The following is a 23,565-nucleotide window of genomic DNA, read 5'->3' as shown; positions in this document are numbered from 1 at the left end:
CTCCGTGATATAAATAGGAGTACTCGTCGTATGTCTTTGTGAACCAGTGGTGGTTCATTTCGAGTCACAACCCACAGTACGTAACAATATTAAACACTGATCTGTATGTGAAGCCAAATTTAAAATTGTCAAGAGGCAATTATCTCTATCACACGATAAATTTGAACAATTTTAACCCTTAAATGCATAATGATGCAAATCTGCAACATATCACTTAAACGGTATAAGTAGCAGTAAATGCATAGTGTTGTATAGCTGCAACATAAGGTTTAAAAAAAAACAAGTATAAGAATATTATACATATATAAAAATATTTTCCTCGGCATTGTAGTGTACATATTTGTGAGATATATATTTTTTAAAAGTATAAATAAAAGTTGCGCATTAAAGCGATAAAATAATTGGTTTGTTTCTTTATTTTCCAGCCAGAGTTCATTGAGATTCTTTGTCTCTTCTAGACTTTAAATTCAGTACTAAATGTTATTTTACTTTTTAATATTATTGTGTGTATCTTTTTGTGTTACCGTGCAAGCTAATCTGTGAACATCACTGCCACTGCTCCTGCGGTACAATTCTTGCCTAGTATAGGCAGAAACAGAACTCTCGTTGGCACACTTACATTATTATAACTGTAATTTTAATTTTATAATGTTATGTAGTTATTTTATTATCTACAAGTTCATTACTCTGATATATGTACCTACCATTGTTATAAGATTCTTAACTATAATAAAAAATAAAATATAAATAAATTTATTGACAGAAAAAAAGGGACGAATAATGTATGAATACATATTTAAATGTACATTATATCAACGTTTATTTGAAAGACTATACATACGATTCATTGTTTCAAAATGAGTACACCAGTAATAAGATATAATAATGAAAGAAATAAAGAAGGTTTACTGTTGTTATAAATTACAATTATTATAGGAATATACTTCAAATTATAATAATTAATACAGACAAGTTATTATATAGTATATAAATAGTGAAAATTCTTGCTTGGCCCTTACCGCAGCGATATCAAATCATCGGTTGATAGACGCCCACTGCAAAGCCCATAAATATAACCAATATAACCGGTCTTAAGATAACCGTATACAGTGACTCCCAACGACTTCCAGCGACTTCAAGCGACTTCCAGCGACTTCCAGCGACTTCCATCGACTTCCAGTGACTTCCAGCGACTTCCGGCGGCCATAATTATGCCGTCGGTCCACCTAGTGGTCGCCACTTGAGAACATTTCGGCACCGACTGCTATCACGAGCGAAATTCTCCACCTACTGCCAATTCAGACAAGTAATTCCGAGACCCACGTCGATCAGGAGGTAATTAATGGCAATCGTAATTAAACATGGGGTTTGGGAAGAAAAAATTAACGTATATAACAAAAAAAATAAAAAAACAATAATAAAACTTTTAAATAGATACACCAATACCTCGCTTTGCGTCGTCTCGTTTTGCGTTTTTTTCGAAGTTGCGTCGCTGCGTAATTAGAATTAATTTTCATTGTGCGTCGTTAGATTTTCGTGGTTGCGTTGTTATGGATTTGAGTCTTTAATTTTTTTTAAAAAGATGGCAACACTTTTGTTTGTAATTTAGCTATGCCATCAAAACTCGGGTATTCCCTTTATAACTAAAAACTATTTGAATACTATTTTATTTTCACTTTCAATTACGTAGTGTGTTGGAATGTAGTGTGTTGTGCTTTTTTTTAATGAGAATAATAAATTTATATAAATTTTTACGTGTTGTTTTTGGTTACAAAGAAGGTAAATATTTTTCAAATTTATTTATTGGCAGAGTAATATTATTTTTGTTTTTTAAAAAGTAGTATTTTCGTAACCCTGGAACCTATCTTCGATCTCTACATGGTTTGCTATAGAAAATCTTAATTCACTTTGCGGTATTTTTACATAAATACAATTAAACAATTTTTTACCATTTCACCGTGGTTGATACAAATACCAACACAGAAGTACTTGACGGATAAAATAATGGTAAGTTGAAATAAAAAAAAGTAATAAATATTATTGTTTCTGAAGTTTGCCATTCGTTATGCCAGTTTGTCCGGCCATGTGCCACCCCATTGCTCATTCGTCCGAGTGTTTATTCGCCGATCATCGAGTGTGTTCCGGATTAATTTCTCTCCCCCAGTTGTTTTTGAAGAAGTTGCCGCCCGGACGGCTCTTCGAGAGGTACTCGAAAACGACGGGGTGTTCGAACACATGTCTACTCCATTATGCTTTCAATTTTGCTACGAATTAATATTTATATTCGTTTTATTCTTTTAAAGATAATTGCTTACATTTCTAGTTCCTCCCTACTATATCTGAAGAAGGTCTTTGATCATCGTGTTACCGGTGGTGACTTTTTGATCTGACAAGTGGTCGCGATGGAAAGGGATATGGTCGGAGCTTCGCTGCGAGATTACGCCAGAAATAAGGAGATCTGTAAAAGATCCATGGTTACCAATATAGCTCGACAAATTACACCTACGAATCATATCATTCGTTAACAGACGGCTGTTGAGGTCGAAAGAATTTCCAGTGGTGATCACGAACCGGCAGATACAAGGTAGGTAGCCCCCTCCCACAAGGTGGGCTGACATAGTCCAGGCCTCGAGAAGTCGCTGGATACAGACTGCGCAAGGTCAGTCATCGTAGCGAAGTTTGGAGTATAAATACAACAAAAATCAAAAAAAAATAATATAAAACCAAGTGATATTGTAATAATCCTATATAGAAATAAAATAATAAAAATGTAAAGTAAAAGAGTAATGAGGGATGTATGAAAGGCGTTACAGAGCGAAAGGGAAAGACAGAAGAATTGTGGCAAGAATGAAAAATCATACGATGTATGAAAGACGATAATGAAAATTAAAAAAAATATGTGAAAAAATTAAATAATGTTGAATAGTCCCTGTCATCTTGTGTAGATAGGGGTACGAGAGGCTCCCAATAGCAGGGGCCACAAAAAAAAAATTTGGAGTAGGCCCTGTAGAGCCGTCTATCTCCATACACGATGATGATAAAGTATTCCATCTTGGGCATCCTTGAAATGTTAAACACGATTCGGGTGACAGCCCTAGCAAAGGTCACTCTTTTATTGACTCTATCGTATGATACTCATTTGTAATGTACTCCAATTAGCCGATTTCCTGTTGCAGCTGTTATACTTAAGTCATCATCATATTCAACATCGCCATGATGACCAGTGACTTCCTTCCAATTTGAATATGTCGTCAGTCCAAATATAGTGGATGATCTACCCAAGATGAACTCATGTATTCTATAATTAATTGGCCTAAGCGTCTATAGCATTCTCTCACTTCAAAACTGGTGAAGCTATAAAGAATTGGTGTCCAAAGAATTTCTCCCGATTTTTTTCTTCACGGTTCGTGAGCAGTGTCGATGTAATATAAGGGAATGTCCAATTAATTTTAGTCTATTTAATTAAATTAATTATAGTCTTAATGCCGAAGAATCTGGTTAGAAAATTAACATACAGGTTTTTCAAATTGTGATTAAAACAATCATTTTTATTTTCAACTAAAACTGGTACAAAAATTAAATTCACGTTAAATCTTATACATTTTTCGGTATCAACTGGTTTAAAACAAATTCGTATAAAATTATAACAATAAACTAACGCTAATACAACAATTATAACCTAAATTTACAATATAAGGCCAGTAACATATATGTGACTACATAAAAAAATATTTTCGGTGGGAAAATTATTTCATTTATAATCTGTGTCATATGTTTTGCTTATAAAGACATTTCAATTTTTTTATATTTAAACACATTCGAAAGTTGATTAATTAAAGCATGAAATTCAAAATGGCCGACGAAACTTTATTGACGTTATTGACAAGATACAGATTATAAATGATATTTATTCTTAAGAGCCTGCGAGTTTGTGATTTTCAGTACTACAAACGGTAATAACATAAAAGAAATCCTACAAAACATAAGGTAATAGAAACAATACAGATTTACTCTTTACTATAACATATTAACAACTAGGTAACCGATATTTACAAAAAAATATAATATTAAATTAATGCACCTATTAGATTGTAATAAAACAATTATTATAATTATATTGCATCTTCAATTTTAATAACAGTATTATTTTAAAAATTCCTTTATGATACATAAATGCTTCCATTCCTAGGCCCACTTTGAGCCAAAACTTTTTAATAAAGTTTATGACAATTATTATAAAATTAGTTGCCTAAATATTACTTATATTATTTACAAAGTGCAGTTATTACGATTTATTACAAATTTAAAATATTTTCCAATGTTATTAGATTAATGTTTTTTAATCTGTGACGCTAACGTGAAGTTAAAAAAGTTGTATAAGTGATTTAGATTTTTAAAACGATGTGATTTTTCTATGTGAATGATATGTAAAATTCTTTGGTTAATCTATAATCTAGAAATGTATCTTTCTTATGTTTATAAAATCATTGTTGAAATGTTTATAATGTATTTAAATTGCTGGCAACTAGTATTAAAGTGGTAAACTAAGGAGTATTTTAAGAGACAAAATCTTGCAGGAATGTCCGACTTTAAAAACAGACTTTAATCATTTTACTGCTTTACCCGCTTCTGTAGTTTTCCAGTTAAAACATAACTAACATTAATAATACGTATTTAGAAAACTGACATTTCTTTTGACATAATTGCTTGACATTAACTTACAGAGTTGCCAGTGGAAGTAAATTTAAATAAAATTATTATTGCGACTTTAAATTCCAATTATTAAAATACATATTGCCGCACAGCTTATGTTAATAATTTTAATATACTTCATCATAGTTATTGTTTTGAAATTATTTTAACGAACATAAAAACTAGGTGGGTACAATTTTTTTTAGATTAAAAGGGCTTTATTGATCTTATTTTCTGTTGCTTGCATATTCTGTTTCATCCATTAAAACTTTATTTAAAAAGTTACTACGGATATTAAAATAAATCACATTCACGTTTTACTGAGATAATAGTTATAATAAACATCTACACTTTGTTACATTATCTGTCGTCTTTCATCTTTTGACTATACTATTGTATAATCGTATTTACAATTATGGCGTTGTATGATTTTTACCTGTGGCAATATACACAATATTTAACGATGTGTAAGATCAAAAATTTGAAATTAGAATTATATTACCAGAACAACATTATCCGTCAACAATATTAATGTAATAATATCGAAAAAAAAAATTAAAGAAGACATACTTAAAACATCGTTAGAAAAAAGTTAGATAATATTTTGTAATGAAATATATATTAACAAACGAAATTATATTTGACATTCGTGTATATTTGATAGTTATTGCACAGATAATACAAAAATTGGAAATATCTAAATTAATATGAGTTTTACTTATTACATACCTCTGTATACATAGGTATACAATTTCATTCTTCATTACCACTATCTTCTAAAGACAAATCTTTTGGCACTTGTTTGACGTGTACACACATCCCACTGGAAGAACACTTCGGATTGGCTACTAGAATTCTAACACCAAATGTCTATGAACAACAACTTTCAGTCTAAGCTTATACACTATCAGGACTGTCTCTCTCTTGCATGGACGTGGAAGGTCGCTCCCAATGAGGTATGGGCCTAGCTGGGAGCGGTACTGGTCTTCATATAACATGCTGAGGTGGTTCTTCGTCACTCTTCATCAGGACGTATGCGACGGGACGTTTGACGTCCGTGGGTGGTGGGGATGGTGTTCTTCGTGGCGGGCAGCCGCACGGCGAGAGGGCGTTGCTGTAGAATGCGCTACTGTACAAAGCTCCGCCGTATAGTGCCTGAGAAAAATGTTCCATAGACTACAAATCTCATAAGGAAATTGAAGCCATCATCATCATTTGAACCATGTGATATTCACAGCTAGACTTAGGATATAGATTTCCATTAGGATCGGTTGAAAGCATCCAATGAATTTGTAGCGGCAATAACCGATCGCATAGATTGTTACGAGCTGTAAAATTTGGTGCATTTCTTAGATCTTTCTATATATCTTTCTCTATCGCACACATCTTCCGTCGTTCTCACACAAACGACGCGTGCGATTGGTTGTAAAATAAGAATTGTGATTGGATGTATAAATAAAGTTAGTTCTAGGATTGGTCAACACAACAACAAGATTTAGTATAAATACAGGGTTTTCGGCAAAAAAATCAGTTTATGATGAGGAAATTAAAAATCTACACAAGGAGGAGTATGAGGGGAGAATTTTAAGGACCCTGTTGGAGATGCCGTCAGGGCCGGGAGCTGATTTATTTTTCAGTCCCTTAATTAGGTCAGTGCACTCTTCGGAGGTTATGGGATTTCAACTCCAATAGACAGTCTCCTCAATATTTTTCCAACGACCACCTCCCTACAGAACCTTATGAACTGGTATATCCTTCAATACAATTTCTGAAATATCTGTATATACATGGCTCACTTTGTACGTATTAGAAAGTGGATACAGCATATTGTGGGCTCTGACCGCTGGGACTATAGATTGGTGGTTGAATGGGTTATATGTGGCAAATATACAGGATGATTGGTTATTACATTGCTAACAAATGAACTAACCATTCACACCTATAAAGATTTTACTTCCTATTTCCTATTACCTTGTATATTAGATTTGTATTAGCTGATTATATTTTAATTTTCAGTAAGGATATCAAGTTTTGCGCTATGCTAGCGATTCATTTATTTAGCTATACCTATGAACGGGGCATTATATTTCAAATGTTAAATAGACCTACCTGTAAATGAGCTAGCTCTGCGGCTAGCTTCCCCTCATCCGAAGGTAGCTTCGCGAAAGGATAGAAAGGGTAGGGTAGAGGTGGAAATAGGGCTCTACTCAAATCCGGTTTTTCAGGAAGTAAGTGATGGGGCATTGGCAGCTGAGGCACCGGATGTGGTAGCGAGGGTGTGATGAGTCGCGGCACAGGAGCCATTAGTCCGCTGATCCCGAAACCGAACTTCGGCTCCTTCTTCACCAGCGCTTTAGGTTTCCTTCGCGGCCTGTATTTGTAATCCGGATGCTCCTTCATATGTAAAGCCCTGTGAACAAAATAAAGATTTTTTTAATTATTTTGTTACTATTTATTTACTTACTAATCTATTTATTAGGTAATTAATTAATGAATAAATTTCTTCATGTTATTTATTTATACGGAAGACTTACAGCCGCAGGATATTCGTACAAAATTAATTAGGAATAAAGATATATTCCCATTTGCATTTGATGTACTAGAAGTAATGCTGCTAGATTTTGTGCAGCTTCATCGAAATTGAGTCCGTGAAAACAGAGGTCCACGGACTAAAAATTTTACGCTGGGGATCGTACCTCAGTTATGACGAAGACGTCCACACGCGGAGAACTACAACCGTGTAGGTGTATAGTGTAATGAGTGGGGTGTAGTGTATGTAGCACGAAGTGAGGACTACTCGGCGGTCGGGAGAAACACGGGCCTCCCCGGACCGCCCTCGATTGAACGCGGGTTAGGCGGACGCGGCCGCCGTGTCATGTGTAGGTGAGTAGTGCATGACATGTGCATCGAGATCGCCGGGGCTCGATGTGACCACAGCCCTGGCCATAATTGTTATATATCTAAACATAAAGAATTTGATAAAACAAAAAAACGGTATTAATGGGCTCTCTAATTAATAATTAAATAGAACACGAACAATTTATGTAAAATTAATTACAGTCGAGATTTTGTAGTTTTATTACAATATAAATATAAGATCTTTGCCTTTAGAAGATATTAAAAAAAAAACACTTTCATTCGAATTTCGAACGTTAATGTTGTGATAGTCTTGAATTTTAATAATATGGTACATTAATTATTTTTTTCTTTTGTAATGAGACAGAGTAATAACTTTTAGGAGTACAGTATGCAGCGACAGATAATAAACAGAAATTAATTTTAATTTGAAATCATTTATTTTTGTATAAAAAAATCCAAGAAATTAATTGACAGGTAATACAAACTAAACTTTAAACTCTACCATTTAAAGCCTTTACATCTATAACTAATCTATTATAGTGTTTAGGTAAAATTAAAATTTGTTTAAGGGAATAGATCCTTATCAGAAAGGTGTTTACAATAGGCTTTCGTAATACGGCGTAATGGACAACTTTACATTAATAGACGGTAAATAAGGTAGATTCGCACCTTTAAAGGTTTTAAACCTGTAATTAATCATCCTGTATCTTATCATATTAGCATGAAATAATTTCGCTGTTTTAAAATATCTTCTTTGCAGCTGGTAGACGCCCACTTCAAATCATAGGCCTGCAACCAGCGATTCGTAACATATGTCCTCGGTCTATCTAGAGGAGGGTCTCCCCGAAGTAAAATATTATAAATGCACTATTTATTATGATTATGCAAGACAAAATTATTAATTTCATTCTACCGAAATATGTGGTAATTTTTTTTGCGTTGTAACTAATGTATATTTTTAAATTTATTATATTTTGACACTGCTAAAACTACAATATATCTGTCAATGTCATGTCTGCTTTGACAATTGAGATGTCATTCAGCGCCAATGTAATCTGTGGTTTCATAATTTTTATTCTGACATAAAGATAAAAAAAGAAAAAAATTGATGCTTCCATCTCTGTCTGAAATAGGTTAGAAATGTTTTTGACAGCGTCATTGATTGACATTTGGAATGATTAGTCGCATTACGGCGCAACGAGTATCGCAATTAATTAATAAATTTCCACAAATTATATAAGCGTGCCGACAAAACGTCACAATGCGGCACCGACGGACAGAATAACATTATTATTTATGCAATAAAGCGCACAATTGTCACTAGCGAGTGCCGCCCTTAAAACAACAATGTGAACTCAACAATGCTCGGATTATTGCATTGTCCGAATCACAATCCAGTGTTATTCTATACCCATCACTATGTGCACAACACCGGCAATAGAATGTGAACTTAATTGAATACTAATAAGGTTTAAAATTGAAGTTGGATGAAGGTGGTTGCGTCGTGTAGTGATGGGAGGCGAGTCGACACGGCGTCCGATTATGCGAGCTTTGTGATAGAATCGCGCGATTGTCAGCGAGTCGATTGTAATTATTCGAATGAACCGAGGGTGGATGATAGTTCGCGCGCGGAATGCTGAGGTTACTGTCGCTGTTTGTTCAATGAATTTATTTGCATTGCATTTTCCGTTCTATTAGTCCGAATACGTATCGGCGTGCGTTCCAAAATCGAATTTCACTTGATAAACGGATGCGTTCATGTAAATATCTTAATATAAGATTCTATTTTGTTAGATTTTATTAAGATTTTGCATTTTCATGTTAGGTAGCTATCTACAATATTTAATAAGAAATACAGTGTTAATATTGCTATTGTAATCTCGTGATTTGCGTGTCTTTTATTGTATTCTATGTTTATATTGAACCCATATAAATATAAACACAGCGAGTTATTTATTTTTATCGTTACGCTTTCCTTGATCTTATAGATTTTAATAGACAGTTTATTCAGGGTGATTGGTTATAGCCGTAAAGGCTTTAAAGGTGTGTATATAGCTAGTTTGATCTCAATTAACCCATGGTGGAACGAATCCACAAATAAATCACTTTAAATATTATAAATAAATTAATGCGAAAGAAGTTTTGAAATTCAGATTTTTGCATATAAAAATCTGTCTGTGCAGACTATACTGCCAGAAATTATTACGCTTGCTTGTGACATTACAAAAAAAACGTATTTCACAGTGATCACTTAAAAGATCACAATAAAAGTTAATTGGAAAGAGACACGGATACACCCTTTCTAAAAATAAATGCGTATTAGAATTATAAATAACGTATAATAAAGTGAAAATAATAATAATATAGTGAGAAAAAGCGTTTAATTCTGATTATTATATATTATTATATTATTGTTTATTATTGTCAGTACTTTGTAATGAGAGAAGTTATTAGTCTGTATTTCAGGGTGATCAGTTTATAAAGGCTGATTGGAAATCGATGTAAAAACGCTAAAACCAATCTTGATGTACACACCTTTAAAGGATTTACACCTATAATCGAACATCATGTATAAAATATCGATTGACATTATAATTCGATTCATACTCAACAATATCAAGTTCAAACATCGATACATTCTAAGAATTAAATCGAAATAAAAAAATGGAGGTCGATGACCGACGCACTATCAATTCCTTCATTACTGTGTTTGCGAGCCAAATAAACACGATAACGGTGAGGGAAAATAACAAAATATTCTCGTCGAAGAAAAAAAAAGAACATGTCTTCTTTTTATCGGCCACTTTTTGGCGTATCTCCTTCGGAGTTAATCGAATTGGACAAACAAAGATATATAGATATCTCCCTTACTATGTGGTCACGTTTTATAATATTGAAATTGTTCAATTCCATAGTCAATATTGTGATTGTATTGGAGTCTTTATTTATTTCGTTCTATCACATTTTTTTTTTTAATTTACGTCAAAAATTATGACATCTGTCAAATTATTTTGTTCTATATAATTTTAAATGCGATTTAAAAAAGACAATAATGATAATATTTATTATCTATGGTCAGCCTTATAAGATTGTTATTGAACCACGTTTTCCTTCAAGAAAAAAATATATTATTTTTTAATGTGTATATATTAGAATATTCTTCGAAGTATTAAAAACTTGTAAAAATAAAATAAAGATGTAAGAAATAGGTATAATCTATGTCGTAACTAAAGCTGGTGATATTTATAAAAGCCTCAAGAAGGTGACTGTATTTTTAATTAATACATGATACAACCTATCCAAAAAAGGAGGAAATAATAAATAACATAATGCATAAAAAAATTCAAAATTTGAATTATTACATTATTATTATTAATTATTTTTTATTATCTGTCATGTGAATAATATACTGCCAGAAATTATTGGCCAGTCGCAATCCAAAAGAAAAAAAAAATTAATGTTATATATATCAGAGTGATCACTTCATATAGGTTATTAAAAATAGCCATGACCATAACAAAGCTTTTTGTTGACAAATGGGCAATGCATTCTCTTTAAACTTATTAATCTATGATTAACCAGTATATCATAAAAAAACTACTGCGTTTGCTGATTCATCGTCTCAACTATAGAACATTAAGATTCCAGCGGCCACTTCTTCTGCATGTGGCCTGTCAATTGGCACATTAACTTGCCAATCTGCTAGGTTATGTCTACTTCCGTTTGTGTACGAATTATCTTTTCCCTGATTCAGTTAAAATCCCGAGAATATCCCTTTCCGTGACCCTGGCGGTCTACTGCTAGTTTGTCAATGAGGCTTGCAGTTAGATCACATATCACTTACGTCATCATTGGTAACACATATTGGACGAGAAGATGTTTCGTGTAGTTTAGTTGAGTTTTTTTTGGACCGACTTATCACTGCTGCCTAAATGGCATTTATAGATTCCGCGAATTTGAGGTGGCTGGGTGTATAGTGCGCCTGGACTAAAACCTTTTTTAAAGTACCGATGCTTGAGGTTTACAAGGGGAGTTTCGGCTTGGGCAGCTACATATTACTATTTCAAATAATTGGGACACTGCCAAGCTTTTAGATCGCTTCAGTAGATACTTCGTGAGGCAAGTTAGAATTGACGTTTGACCTCTTTTTTGAATTTGGAATTATCTGGCTTGACTGTTCGCTCCAACTACAATCAAACAATAAAAAAATGAAAGATTTAAAATAAGTTTTTACGTATTAGTCAAGCCGTACGTGAGTCATCTCAATATTTTTATTAAATATAATATTTGACTTATATACGACTTTACAGTTGAACTATAAATTTAAAAAAAATGACTAAAACACATGGATGCAAATAAATATCAGAGATGATTTTCGATGTATAATATGCAATGTAGATAAATATTGCTTCCAAGAAACATTCTCTTTCACAGATAATATAATTTCTTTATCACTTATTTTATTATCTGTGGCGTTGTGTGGCCAGCCGTTTTCGATTGTGTGCAGCGATCAAATAGAAGACGATAAAAAATAAATAGGAACGCAAACAGAGGTGCGTCTTTTCGAATTCGATGACCGATAGTCAACCCGGGTCTGGGCATTTCGGACATTTTAACGTACTTACAAATAATACTTTGAATATATCTATGTAATCACGACATCAAGTTAATGTGGAAGCAAAGAAACTTGAATAACATCTTGATTTTCAACAAAAAAGTCTGTGCAACAATCGATCTCGTTAGAAACAAGCCCGGATCGTATATCATATGAGTGCCAACGGTGGTTGATAGAAGCAATGCTAGTTTTATACTCCACTTGGCCTCACGTTAGCATGACGTAACGAAAGCGTTAGCGCTAAGTAAGAAAAGGACCAATATTTAGCCACATCCGCATATGCAGTGGTAGTCGTGCAATAAAGTGCACCGCCCGCCAGCCCGCTGATAAATGCGTATGCGGCAAACAATGCGAATCACACAATCGCCACCGCCAAATTACTTTTAAGCGTTAGTGCTTTCCGATATTGTAGCAGAGCTATTTGCCAGAAAATAACTACGGACCAAGTAGAGATTTCCCTCTTCGGAGTGCTGATGGTATCTTCGATTGTGACAGCCTAAGCCGAGGTCCCCTAGAGGGAGCCTTTGAGTGTAGTCACTCAATGAAGTCACAACTAATCCAGATTGTAGTGAAGCTCAAGATAAGGCTTCCCCGGAAGTCTTGGAACTAAACTTACTTAAACTTATCGCAAAGGCGACCTAGTCTAGAGTCCATTGTGTTAGGCTAGGTGTCCTCTGTTTGGTGATGTCGCAGAAGGAGGCTACGGAGAAAGAGATAGAAAGAACAGATGTTCTTTTTATCTCTCTCCCCATCCGCAGTCGGAGACCTGGATGTTGTAGGTTATTATACCGCGCATATTTCCAACCCCCTTAGCATGGCCCTGGCGACGGAGTTAGGGTGATCCGCCGCAAGTAAGGAGTCGAGGCATTGGGCAACCGCCGTTGAAACTGCCGTAGTATGCGAAAGCGTTCCCGTAGTTTCAACAAAAGGAGTTCAAGAAGATCGAGGGGTTTTAGTCGGCCCGAGTCCGGCATAATCCTTCCGTTGCCCTCGCAGCGGAGGGATATCCCACGCAGGATTTCTCCACAAACAACAAAAAAAGATGCCCCCTGTTCCCCTCCGCCTCAAACCTGAATCTGCAAAAATTCTAATTGCATATGTTTTTAGTGACCACAGGTAACCATATCGCTAAATCAGCTTCTTAAGATAAGCGGACTATTCGTTCTCCGGGCACTTCTAGAAAGTCATAGAAAAGTTTCTTTCGTTCTTGAATTCAAATGCTAAGCGCATACTTGCTACAATATTGCCTGCAAATCGAACAATCTTGGTCCGATGTTTTAGTTACTATATGAAGATATGATACTTGAAATATTACCATGGCCAAAAGTATCACGCACCCCCCCTCAAATATATACACCCTAAAATATTTGTAATAATTTAATATCTGTTTAACAATGTAATTAGAGCCATAACTGAAATAATATTATAAGCAGTAGATAATGGTTTTTAGAACTAATACGAAATGCTTAAAACATGTCTATATAATTCAGTTAAAAAGCAAACTAGCTTACTGAATCGGTACGTATGGAAGAGACAGCGCCTGGAAATTCCAGTGGTGTAAAGTAAGAACCAATATTTTGGAGGAAACAGCTGTGATGCGTATTATTAAAATAATTGCACTGATGTTTAGAACGATTTTTTTCCTGACAGATTGAGAGAAATCGAAGAAACTCCTACATTTTATTTGTTATGCAATGTAAATACAATACGAGGAATGATTGGTTAAAATGGTAAAAACTTTTAAAAAATAACTGTGTAGCTAAATATTTAATGGTTTAGGAAACTTAAAAGTTAGTTACATTATAACAGACAACTTATACAACAAGGGATTATTACAAGTTTTCGTCTTTAACATTATTTACATTGTGAGGACGTGCAAAAGGATCATAATGCTACGAAGAAGAATGTTACTCAATAAAATCTATAGCACATTCAGGTGTGCAACAAAGTCTTTTAAGATACTAGAATTTGACGTTTTAAGTGTCAATCCATATGCATTAAGGCGCAATTACATGTATGATTTCTTTGGTTCTCGAATTAAAATAACAACCTTTTTATTTATTTATACTTTATATACATATGTGTATATATATGCACATGTATATATGTATACATGCATGTGTATGTAAGTATATATTTATATGTATGTTGTAAGATTTTGTTCCTTATCCTGTAGTTGCTATAGAGTTTATTGTGTAACTTTTTTATATGTAGGATTATGATCCTTTTGCACGTCCTCACAATGTGTGTAATAATGCTAAAAGCGGAAACTTGTGACGACCATTTGATGTATAAGTCGTCTGTTAAAATTATATGTTAAATATATTAAGTTTCCTGAATGGGTAAAAATTAAAAAAAATTAAAAAATACATGTATACATATACTCACATGCATATATACATATATATGTGCATGCAAAAATATATATAGCAGCGATATTTTTATTATGAATGTCTATAAGGCTTTAAATCTGCATTTATAAGTGTAAAAAAATTAAGTATATATGTGATTTATAGTGTAACTTAGGTAGAAACGTTTCGAAACCCTTTCCTTATAAGTGAAAACTCACACCTTCAAATGAAAGCCAATTACGAGTATTCACAAAGCGATTTCACCGTACGGGAGCGCAAAGTTTGCAAGCAAACAAATTTGCGGCCTCAGTCCTTACAAAGAGCTAGACCGAACGCATAATCTGGTTTTTATAGCCCTGCCGCCAACCGATAACGTGGCGGGCCCCTAACAATGCAAGATATTGCTATGAATAATAGATAATTGTACCACTTGGAGCTCAAGCGGCGCCGGATTAAAATTGATTTGTTAAGTTGTGATCTCAATACCGGGTTAGAGGGTTCACGATTTACATTGTAGTAAGTTTTGTTGTTTTATTTATTTAATTATTTTATTGTTGTCATACAGCAATAGATATTACCAAGCTAAGCTTTGTTTCGAGATCTTATCAGAGGTATCAATAAGGTAGCTCAAAGAATTGCTTGTCTTTAATTGGAGGGGCATCCTTTTGAGGTTTCGAACAGGAAATCTTCGAGATGTTCAAAATACACTGCCTCTGAACATTGAAAATGGTTGAAGTACTTCAGTACAATGTAAAACGTACAAGGCAATACATGTTTTTCGGATGTTTTATATTTTTAATAAGAATTTTTACTTTTTCGCTTCTAAATTTAAATTACTGGCAGGTCGAATCATTCTTTTTCACTTTATATACTAAAAAGAAGGATATTAGAAAGAAGTTCTTGACATTGGTTGCGTAAAAAAGCAGTTGATTTTTAGTTTCTTATATGTTATTTAAATAAAGATTTTGTTGTATTTATGTATATCATAAAAATGTAAATATAATATAAAAAGCCTTGTATGAAATATATATATATTTTTATAATTGATCGTTTTGCATTACTACATTAAATCAATAAATAAAGTATACCCACTATGAAATAGGTTCTTTTTTTACTTGACTACCACAGGCAAATTATTTTATAGAATTAATAGTAAATCCTAAATCTACTATGTGCGTCAATGTTTCACAAAGATGATTTTAATTCTGTTATGGAAATTCATCCTAAACACCATATGAATAGTTAAACTACCTGAAGATAATCCGTTACCTACTTTTGTAATAAGAGTATTTTGAATTACAAAATGTATTTATTTAATTGATGTTATGCCTTCTCAAGTAGTTGTCGTAGTTGAAATTACGCTCGAAGTTGTAGACGACTATATATACCTGCAATAAACCTTCCAACTTGATAAGTCCAATTTCGAGAAAGAGATCACTCGCCGAATACAACTCAGACGGGCAGCCTTCGAGAAGATCCGAAACCTCTTATCCTCCATAATACAACAATGTTTGAAGAGTTGCCGGTGATGACATATGAATCTGAGACGTGGTCACTTACGACGGGCTGTATAAGAAGGCTCAATGTACGCAGAGGGAAATGAGATGGAATCAGCAATTAGGAGGTCCGCAGAAGAATCAAGATCTATGACTTAGCTCAAAGAATTCCTCGTCTAAATTAGTAGCGGGCGGGGCAAATCGCTTGTGCAACCTCTCAATGTCCAACCCTCAAACTCTTGTTGATTTTTGACCAAAATAAATTAGCTAATCTTTGTTTAAGTTATGATTAAGCATTCGGATATTATTGTAAATGTCGAATCAGACGAGATCCGCAGAGGAATCAAAATCTCCGACGTAACTCGAAGATTTGCACGTAGTGGCAGTGGTCGGGCAACGTCTTTCGTGCAACCCATAGCCGTTGGTGCCGAAAGGTTTTTAGAGTGACGACCACGATTCAGTAGACGGTGATTAGGCCCTCTACAAGGTAGACCGGCAACATCATTAGGATCACGAGAATTCGCTGTATGCGGGCAACGTAAGAGCGGTCATCGTTGCGATCTTTTAGAAAGACCTAAAAAGGCGTTGCAGAGGACATCTAGCGGTTAAAAAGAAAAAGTGTTTATTTGGTATGTATATCTTTACATGAACATATACATAGGTGCAGTTAATTTTTTCTAACTATGGTTAGAATAACTGAGCTACCGCTGATTGGAACGAATTTGAAAAATATATATAATAATAGTAAAATATTAATTTAAATCCCTGCGTATTACAACGGTGTAATAAACGATATTAATTAACTGCATTATAATTTAATTAATTCGATTCTAATTATAGTTATTATTTACATAAATTTTAATTATATGCAACACTTTCGTTGTTTGATCTGGTACTTTTTTCCACTGACAATTTTATTGACTTTAGCGTTCATCTGTCGTACTTGTAACTCTCTTGTAACTTACTTAGTTCGTAACTCGCCCACATATATTTAGCCTTCATTTTTTAAATTTCGAAGATCCTTAATCTTTAAATTTTATAACTAGATAACTTCTTTCTATTCTTCTTTGTGTGGTCGGAATTTCGTTTCTGATTTTGAGATCTAAAGTCCAAGTTTAGCAACCATAGATAAAGCACGGTGGTATTGTCGAATCTATTATTTTCCTGTTTAGCTGAGTAATGCTGTTTAAGTTATTCCTTATAGTTTCAGAACTAGTTTTGGACAATCGAAATATGTATATAAATACAAAAAAAAAAATTAGTAATAAAAGAATCCACACGTAATTGTTTGTGTTCTTTTTTGTTTACACGTGAGACAATTAATAATGTTATAAAAACTAGAAGAAAATGTTACCAAGATTCTTTTTATGTAACGTACAGAGTGATTAGTTAACCAAAGAAATACTGTTACCAAATTTCAAGTTTCTAACCTTTATCGTATATATCATGATGTGATACTGGATTATAGGTTATAGAAGTAAATCCTTAAAAGAGAAAGCTTAAATTTCAAAAAACGAATATTTAAATGACAAGAATCCTTGGCAATGATTCCGATTGAATATTTTGATTTCAATAAGGCTTTATATTACATAGTGTATATGTATAAATCTGTAATGTTAAACTTTAATAAAAGGTGTGTTGTAGTGGAGTTTACTCCTGATTATTCTCCACAACTATAAACCTTTGCGAAGCAGAGTAAAGTCAATAATAAAATAGATTAAAAAATAAATATATAATAAGTTGACGATCAATGAGAGTTCTGTTATGAGTTCCAAATTTAAATAAATTAATTTCATCACCATTTCAACGGCCTAATCATCAAAAGCTTTAAAGTATTCACTTCTATTTCTAATTATCCTATATAAAGTGATCATTTTGAAATATGTTACCTAAATTATTTGTTTTCTATTGAAATGCTAAATGATAGTAACTTCTAGCAGTACAAAGTCTACAGCAGTGATTCCCAAAGTGGTCTATATCGACCCCTAGGGGTCTATGACAACCTGCAAGGGGTCTACGTCAGCGAAAAAAAATTTGAGGATCCATGAAATGAAAATGGGGGTCCACCATAGTGGATCTCAACACATACATTGATAGTACCTATTTACATACATCATACTATCTTATAATATCAAAACATTTACATTATTCATAAAAGTACCTATGAAGTAAAAATATATTATATATGTTTATAAAATTGTGTAAGTTGTAGGATGTTGGTATTCGCTTTGTGATCGCAATACATTTTCATAATATAACATGTGTTTTTACTTTAAGTTTTTAATACTAAACTTCACTACAGTTAGAAATTTACAGGAAATCAATATCTGGTAAGTAGGGGGTCTACCCAACACGGAAAAACATGGCAAGGGGTCTACGACACAAGAAAGTTTGGAGAACTCTGGTCTACAGGGAAGATAGTAAACAATAATCAATTTTAATATATAGTTATCTGAATTTGAAAACGCATTCTTAATATATTATCTGATTATTGGATAGGACTTCAACTGCGATTGGTGGCAGGGATTTCAACTGGTCATGGTGTTTTTAACAAACATCTTTGTTACAGACAGTGTGCAGGGTGTGCCTGGAAGAGGACAAGACTGCTGTCCACGTACTATCACCCTACAAAGCTACTCATCTCGGATCATCGAGGTGCCACCACTAGGGTCCTCTCTCTCTCTCTCTCTGTCCTCTGGGATTTCACGAGAAGTTGGATTTTTTTAAATGACTCCCGCTATTTGGTGCATTTCGCTTTCCTCTATCGTATTTATGGGACAGGGCATTATAATCTTGTTTATAATATATATCTATAATTAAAATATTTATTTACTTTCACAATTAAACAATATTGTGCATATTTACATAAGTTTCTGTTTTGTTTATTTATTTCGCATTAGTGTTTTTTCTCCTATTCCTTTAATTTCTTACCAGACCTGTATTATTTTCGCCTTTATTCATTTTAATTACATTCTCAATTATCGCTTTGCAATATTTAAGGAACGCAGGCCTGTCTTCGTCACTGTTTATCAGTGAGGCGACGCTGTCCAAATCTTTTTTATAGCAGGAGCTTGGGATCGTATCGGAGTCTTCCTAATGCGGTACAGTTGGCAACCACGTGCATCATGGTCTGACCGACCCTCGGCTTAGGAGAGACTATCCTTGAGGAGTTGGATTGGGTTGGCTTGAGTAAGGTTAACTCTGACGCAAAATGAGCGCAGTACTATTTGGTTATTGATACCAGTTTGCGCAAGACAAGACACATATGTGCCCTTTTAGGCGGCGTGAATTGTAAATATCTCTAAAACAATAAAATGAATTACATGTCTAAATAAGGGTGTGGTTCAAATAATTACGACTCAAGACAAACAGTCCCACGTTGCACAAAAGCAAATCAAAAGTCGCGTTATCAAAGAAAGATTGGCGTCACAAACATCCGGACTTTATTTGTCTTTCAATCGCTCCACTGTTTCTACCGCCGGAATGAGAGCTAAGGCATCAGAGCTTTTCGCCTCTATTACACGTAACAGGTGTGTTCGCTTGTTTTGTCAGCGTTTATTTAAACAGTGATATGGAATTAAAAAAGATAATATAATGTGTATCACAGATTAAATACATTGTTTTCGACTAATGTTTGTTTTTGTCTGTGGTAGACGACGCTGGGTGGATCGGGTGTTTGTTTTTTTAAATGCAAATACGATTATTGTTTAACCGTACTATCAGGATGAATGTTTCTTTTGATAACTAATTTTTTTTTGTGTGAAATTCTTTGTTTTTTATCCAAACAGGTAATTAAATGCTGCGTTTTGGGTGTTTTATTGTTTAATTAAAAATGTAAACAGTATAATAAACGCAAGCTGGATTGTTATCTTTCCTTAAGTTATTGAATATGTTTTTGGATTGAGTTTTCAATCAAAGTATCTTTATTTAAGTAGGCATTTATAGGCTTTTGGGTCTTCTATTTTTAACATTATAAAAAGGTCGGTGAAGTAAATTCATTATTAATCTACCACCACTTTGAAATGCTTATCTGAAAAGTCTGACAGAAATTCAAAAGTTACTGTATTTAAATGAAATATAATATTTTTGGATGTATACATTGTAATATAAATTGTGCAAATGAAAACTGTTAATTGTTACGATAAGATTCATTTAATAATATACTTTTTTTTTTAAATTAATCTTTCGCTTTAACTAAACGCTGACAGTTGGGAGAGGGTTGCCGCTATTTGATACGGATCTTTCTTCTCCCAGCTGCGAGGCACGATAGCGTTTTATATTATTTTTTTTTTTTACAATTTTTTTTTACACAATTTTTACTTACGGGTAAATACAGCTAAAATTTATACATATTAACAATACAATTTGGAATACACAATTATATATTAGTTGCTACATTATTTTATTTAAGTCGCTGCCCAAGCGCTACAGACCTTTAGATTTTATATTTAAAACTAAGAAACGGAAGGTTTAAGATATCTGGAAATTTATTGTATATATACACTCCTAAGAACGAAGAATTTGTTAAATTTTTGAACACGAAATTTAAGCGTAAGTGTTTGTATTGACGTCGTCGCTTCAACTGACGGCCACAGCAAGGTATAAGTCTCTCCCATAGATATCTTTAGGGGGATTTACCATAATCATCACCCTTGGCAGGCGGGTTGATGATCGCATTGAGGTATTTTGGTACGCAGAGGACGCTGTTGTCCATCACCTAGAATTTTTTTGTGAACAGTGGCAATCCTATATAAGTAATGCACAAAGTGTGAATTATATAAGATTGTATCGTGAAAATCGAATCCACGATCAACAATCAAAACTATCCACAGCATGGTAGATGTCAAATTCTATAGAAAAAAAAATTACGAATTAGGAACAGGTATTAAATTACTCTGAGGTTTGTATATAATTATATAATTTTATACTATTATCCTCACCATTTTTAATTAAATATATATAGAAAAAAGTTTTGTTGTTTATATACCAACAAATTTAACGATTCATCTGTCATATACATAAAGATTTGTTATAAAAGTTTTAAAGAAGTAAATATAGGTTATTTTCTGTTAACTAAAATATAGTACAACGTAAAAGAAAAGTGATATTTTCAGGAATAATGAAAATCCCTATGTACATATATTAGAAAATCGCGTTTTCAAAATTCGAATTAAAATATTTTAATATTAATTATTGTTTATTATCTGTCGCTGCAGACTTTAGTACTAGGAGTTACAGGCCGATCATACTCGAAAAGAAAAAAAATAATGTAACATATTTCAAAGTGTACACATTAAACAGGGCTGATGGGAAATAGGTTTAAAAAATTAAAAGATTTTTGGTAACTTATGCGCTATATATTCACTTCTTTAAAACCCTTATGTCATTATCCTGTATAAAAATAATTTTATAATTTAAATATTAATTTGTATCGATTAGAACTTTTTACATTTGGAGGTTATAAAAATCTCTATATTACGTAATGAAATAGACGGAAAAACTATTGTTAAATTAGCATTAAATACAATTTCAGTTATTTTTTATATATGATATATATTTTAGTATGTCATAATCAAAATAGCTATATTTACATTAAAATTAAGTTTAAGTTTGTTCGTAACGCGCCTTTTACTGTGAAGAACTAAGAAGAAATTTGACTGAATGTATTAACAATTTTTTTCCTTAAAATAAGAATAATTTTTTCCCTAACATTCTTATCATGAATAAAGAACACAAAACGAGTCATATAACATTAAAATTTCACGATAAAACATTAAAGATGCTTTTAAAATACTTATAAGAATAAACGGTCAGAGATATTCTTTTCTTACTTCATCCTTCTTTCTTTTGATGGATTAGTATCAATAATTCTTAACGGAAATTTTTCCGAAATACATACAGCATTGTGAATAGTAGAAAACCTTATTAATTTTAAACATTGACAATACTAGAACAACTTATTAATACGAATTGTTTAATACGTGATTAGATTTGAGATAAATACGGATGATTTGTTAGAGATGTAAAAGTTTTAACGGGTGAATGTGTAGTTCATTTGTCAGTAAAAAGTCTTAAAGTTTATTTTAAATCACTCTATATAAAGTTGATCACTCTAAAATAAATTATATTATAATGCGACAGATATCTTCTGGCAGTACAAATTCTGCAGGGACATTTAGTTATCAATAATTAATTTTAGTACGTAGTGCGTCTAATTTTAATAAAGTTTTTTCTTACTCTATTATCATTACATTATTTATTATTCTCAGACCGTGTGTACTGTATATTAATTGACAGTAATAATGTATACATTCACCCCTTTAAACTTTTACACCTATCATTCATCTTTTATAGTGTTTAGGTTAAAATAAATATCATTATAATTCGTAATAAGGTATAATAAATAAGTCCATTTCAGAGATATATTCATAATATACTTTCTTAATACAACGTAATGTTTTTACAGCATTGTTTTGAAATTCTAGGAATATATAGGTAGTTACAATATAAATATTCAATTGGATATAATCCATATAGTTTCTAAAGATATTGTAAATAAATACAGAATGTAATATTAAACCTGAACGATTGTTATACTGAGTGAATTTACCCCGAATTTTATAGAGCATTGTTATTTAAAATGAAATAGTAAAGGGATTTTATTTAAAATACTTCCAGTAAATCCATATATTTTTGGTATACTGCTTTATGTTTTAAAAAGAGATAAACGTGTGTTCTTTTTTTAAAAGTATGACAATGACATAGGAATTATATACTTATGTGAAGAAATAATTTAGATTGTTTAGAAGTGATCTTTATTACGAATTAAATTTATTTAAATTTCTAATGCTATTCATATATTTTAAATGTATCGACATATTGTTTATTGGTTTTATATTTACTTAACAATTAAGTCAAATCGTGAAATGAAGTTGAAATATTTGTTATATATATATATTTAAAATCAATCATTGTGACCGTTGAAAATTTATGAAAAATTATTTAATTTAAAAATATAATTAAAAAATATTTTGTAACCTCACCTCAATCTCTTTGCTTCGTCGATGAATGGTCGTTTTTCCATCTCAGTCAGGAGTTTCCACTCAGCACCGAGTCTTTTTGATATCTCCGAATTGTGCATCTTTGGGTTGTCCTGCGCCATCTTCCGTCTCTGACCCCTGGACCACACCATGAAGGCATTCATCGGCCTCTTTATGTGTTCAGCTGGTTGTTTACCCAGCGACATTTTTCACAAGTTACCTAAAGTTTCTTATTTAAAGCTCCGCACACTTTTGTCCATTCATTGTACGATAATAACAGATTGTTATGAATACGCGAAAGAGCTGAGCTCGTTTTGGTAGAGACGCGAGAGTTCGCAAAAAGCCCGCTCGGGTGGAAAGGTGTCGAAAGCTCTATGCGCCGTTTTTCTCGCTAGCCCCGAAGCTTGTGTCGGAGCCTCGGCCCAAGGTTCCCCCCGGCGCGGTTCCCCCCTCGAAATAAATTGGCCAATCGCGGGGCGCGGAGGGCGGACGCTTCCCCCCCATTGGTCGGT

At 33.0% G+C, this 23,565-nt stretch overlaps 1 protein-coding gene across 1 annotated transcript; it reads right to left on the bottom strand.

Moving 5' to 3' along the window:
* Positions 1–5,679: 5,679 nt before the first annotated feature.
* LOC137922467 (transcription factor Sox-14-like) lies at positions 5,680–23,259 on the bottom strand. The gene is made up of 3 exons (XM_068765470.1): positions 23,057–23,259; positions 6,802–7,102; positions 5,680–5,847 (listed from the first exon to the last, which is right to left on the bottom strand). Exons 1-3 carry the CDS (start codon positions 23,257–23,259, stop codon positions 5,680–5,682), a joined length of 672 nt encoding a protein of 223 aa, XP_068621571.1.
* Between the last annotated feature and the right edge of the window lie 306 nt (positions 23,260–23,565).

Source organism: Battus philenor, unplaced genomic scaffold (assembly GCF_028537555.1).
Source record: "Battus philenor isolate CCGP_79_NKW_IND1 unplaced genomic scaffold, ilBatPhil1.0.hap1 SCAF_2, whole genome shotgun sequence".
NCBI lineage: Eukaryota > Metazoa > Arthropoda > Insecta > Lepidoptera > Papilionidae > Battus > Battus philenor.
Note: the sequence above shows the minus strand (reverse complement) of the source record. Positions and strands in the feature narration are given on the sequence as shown.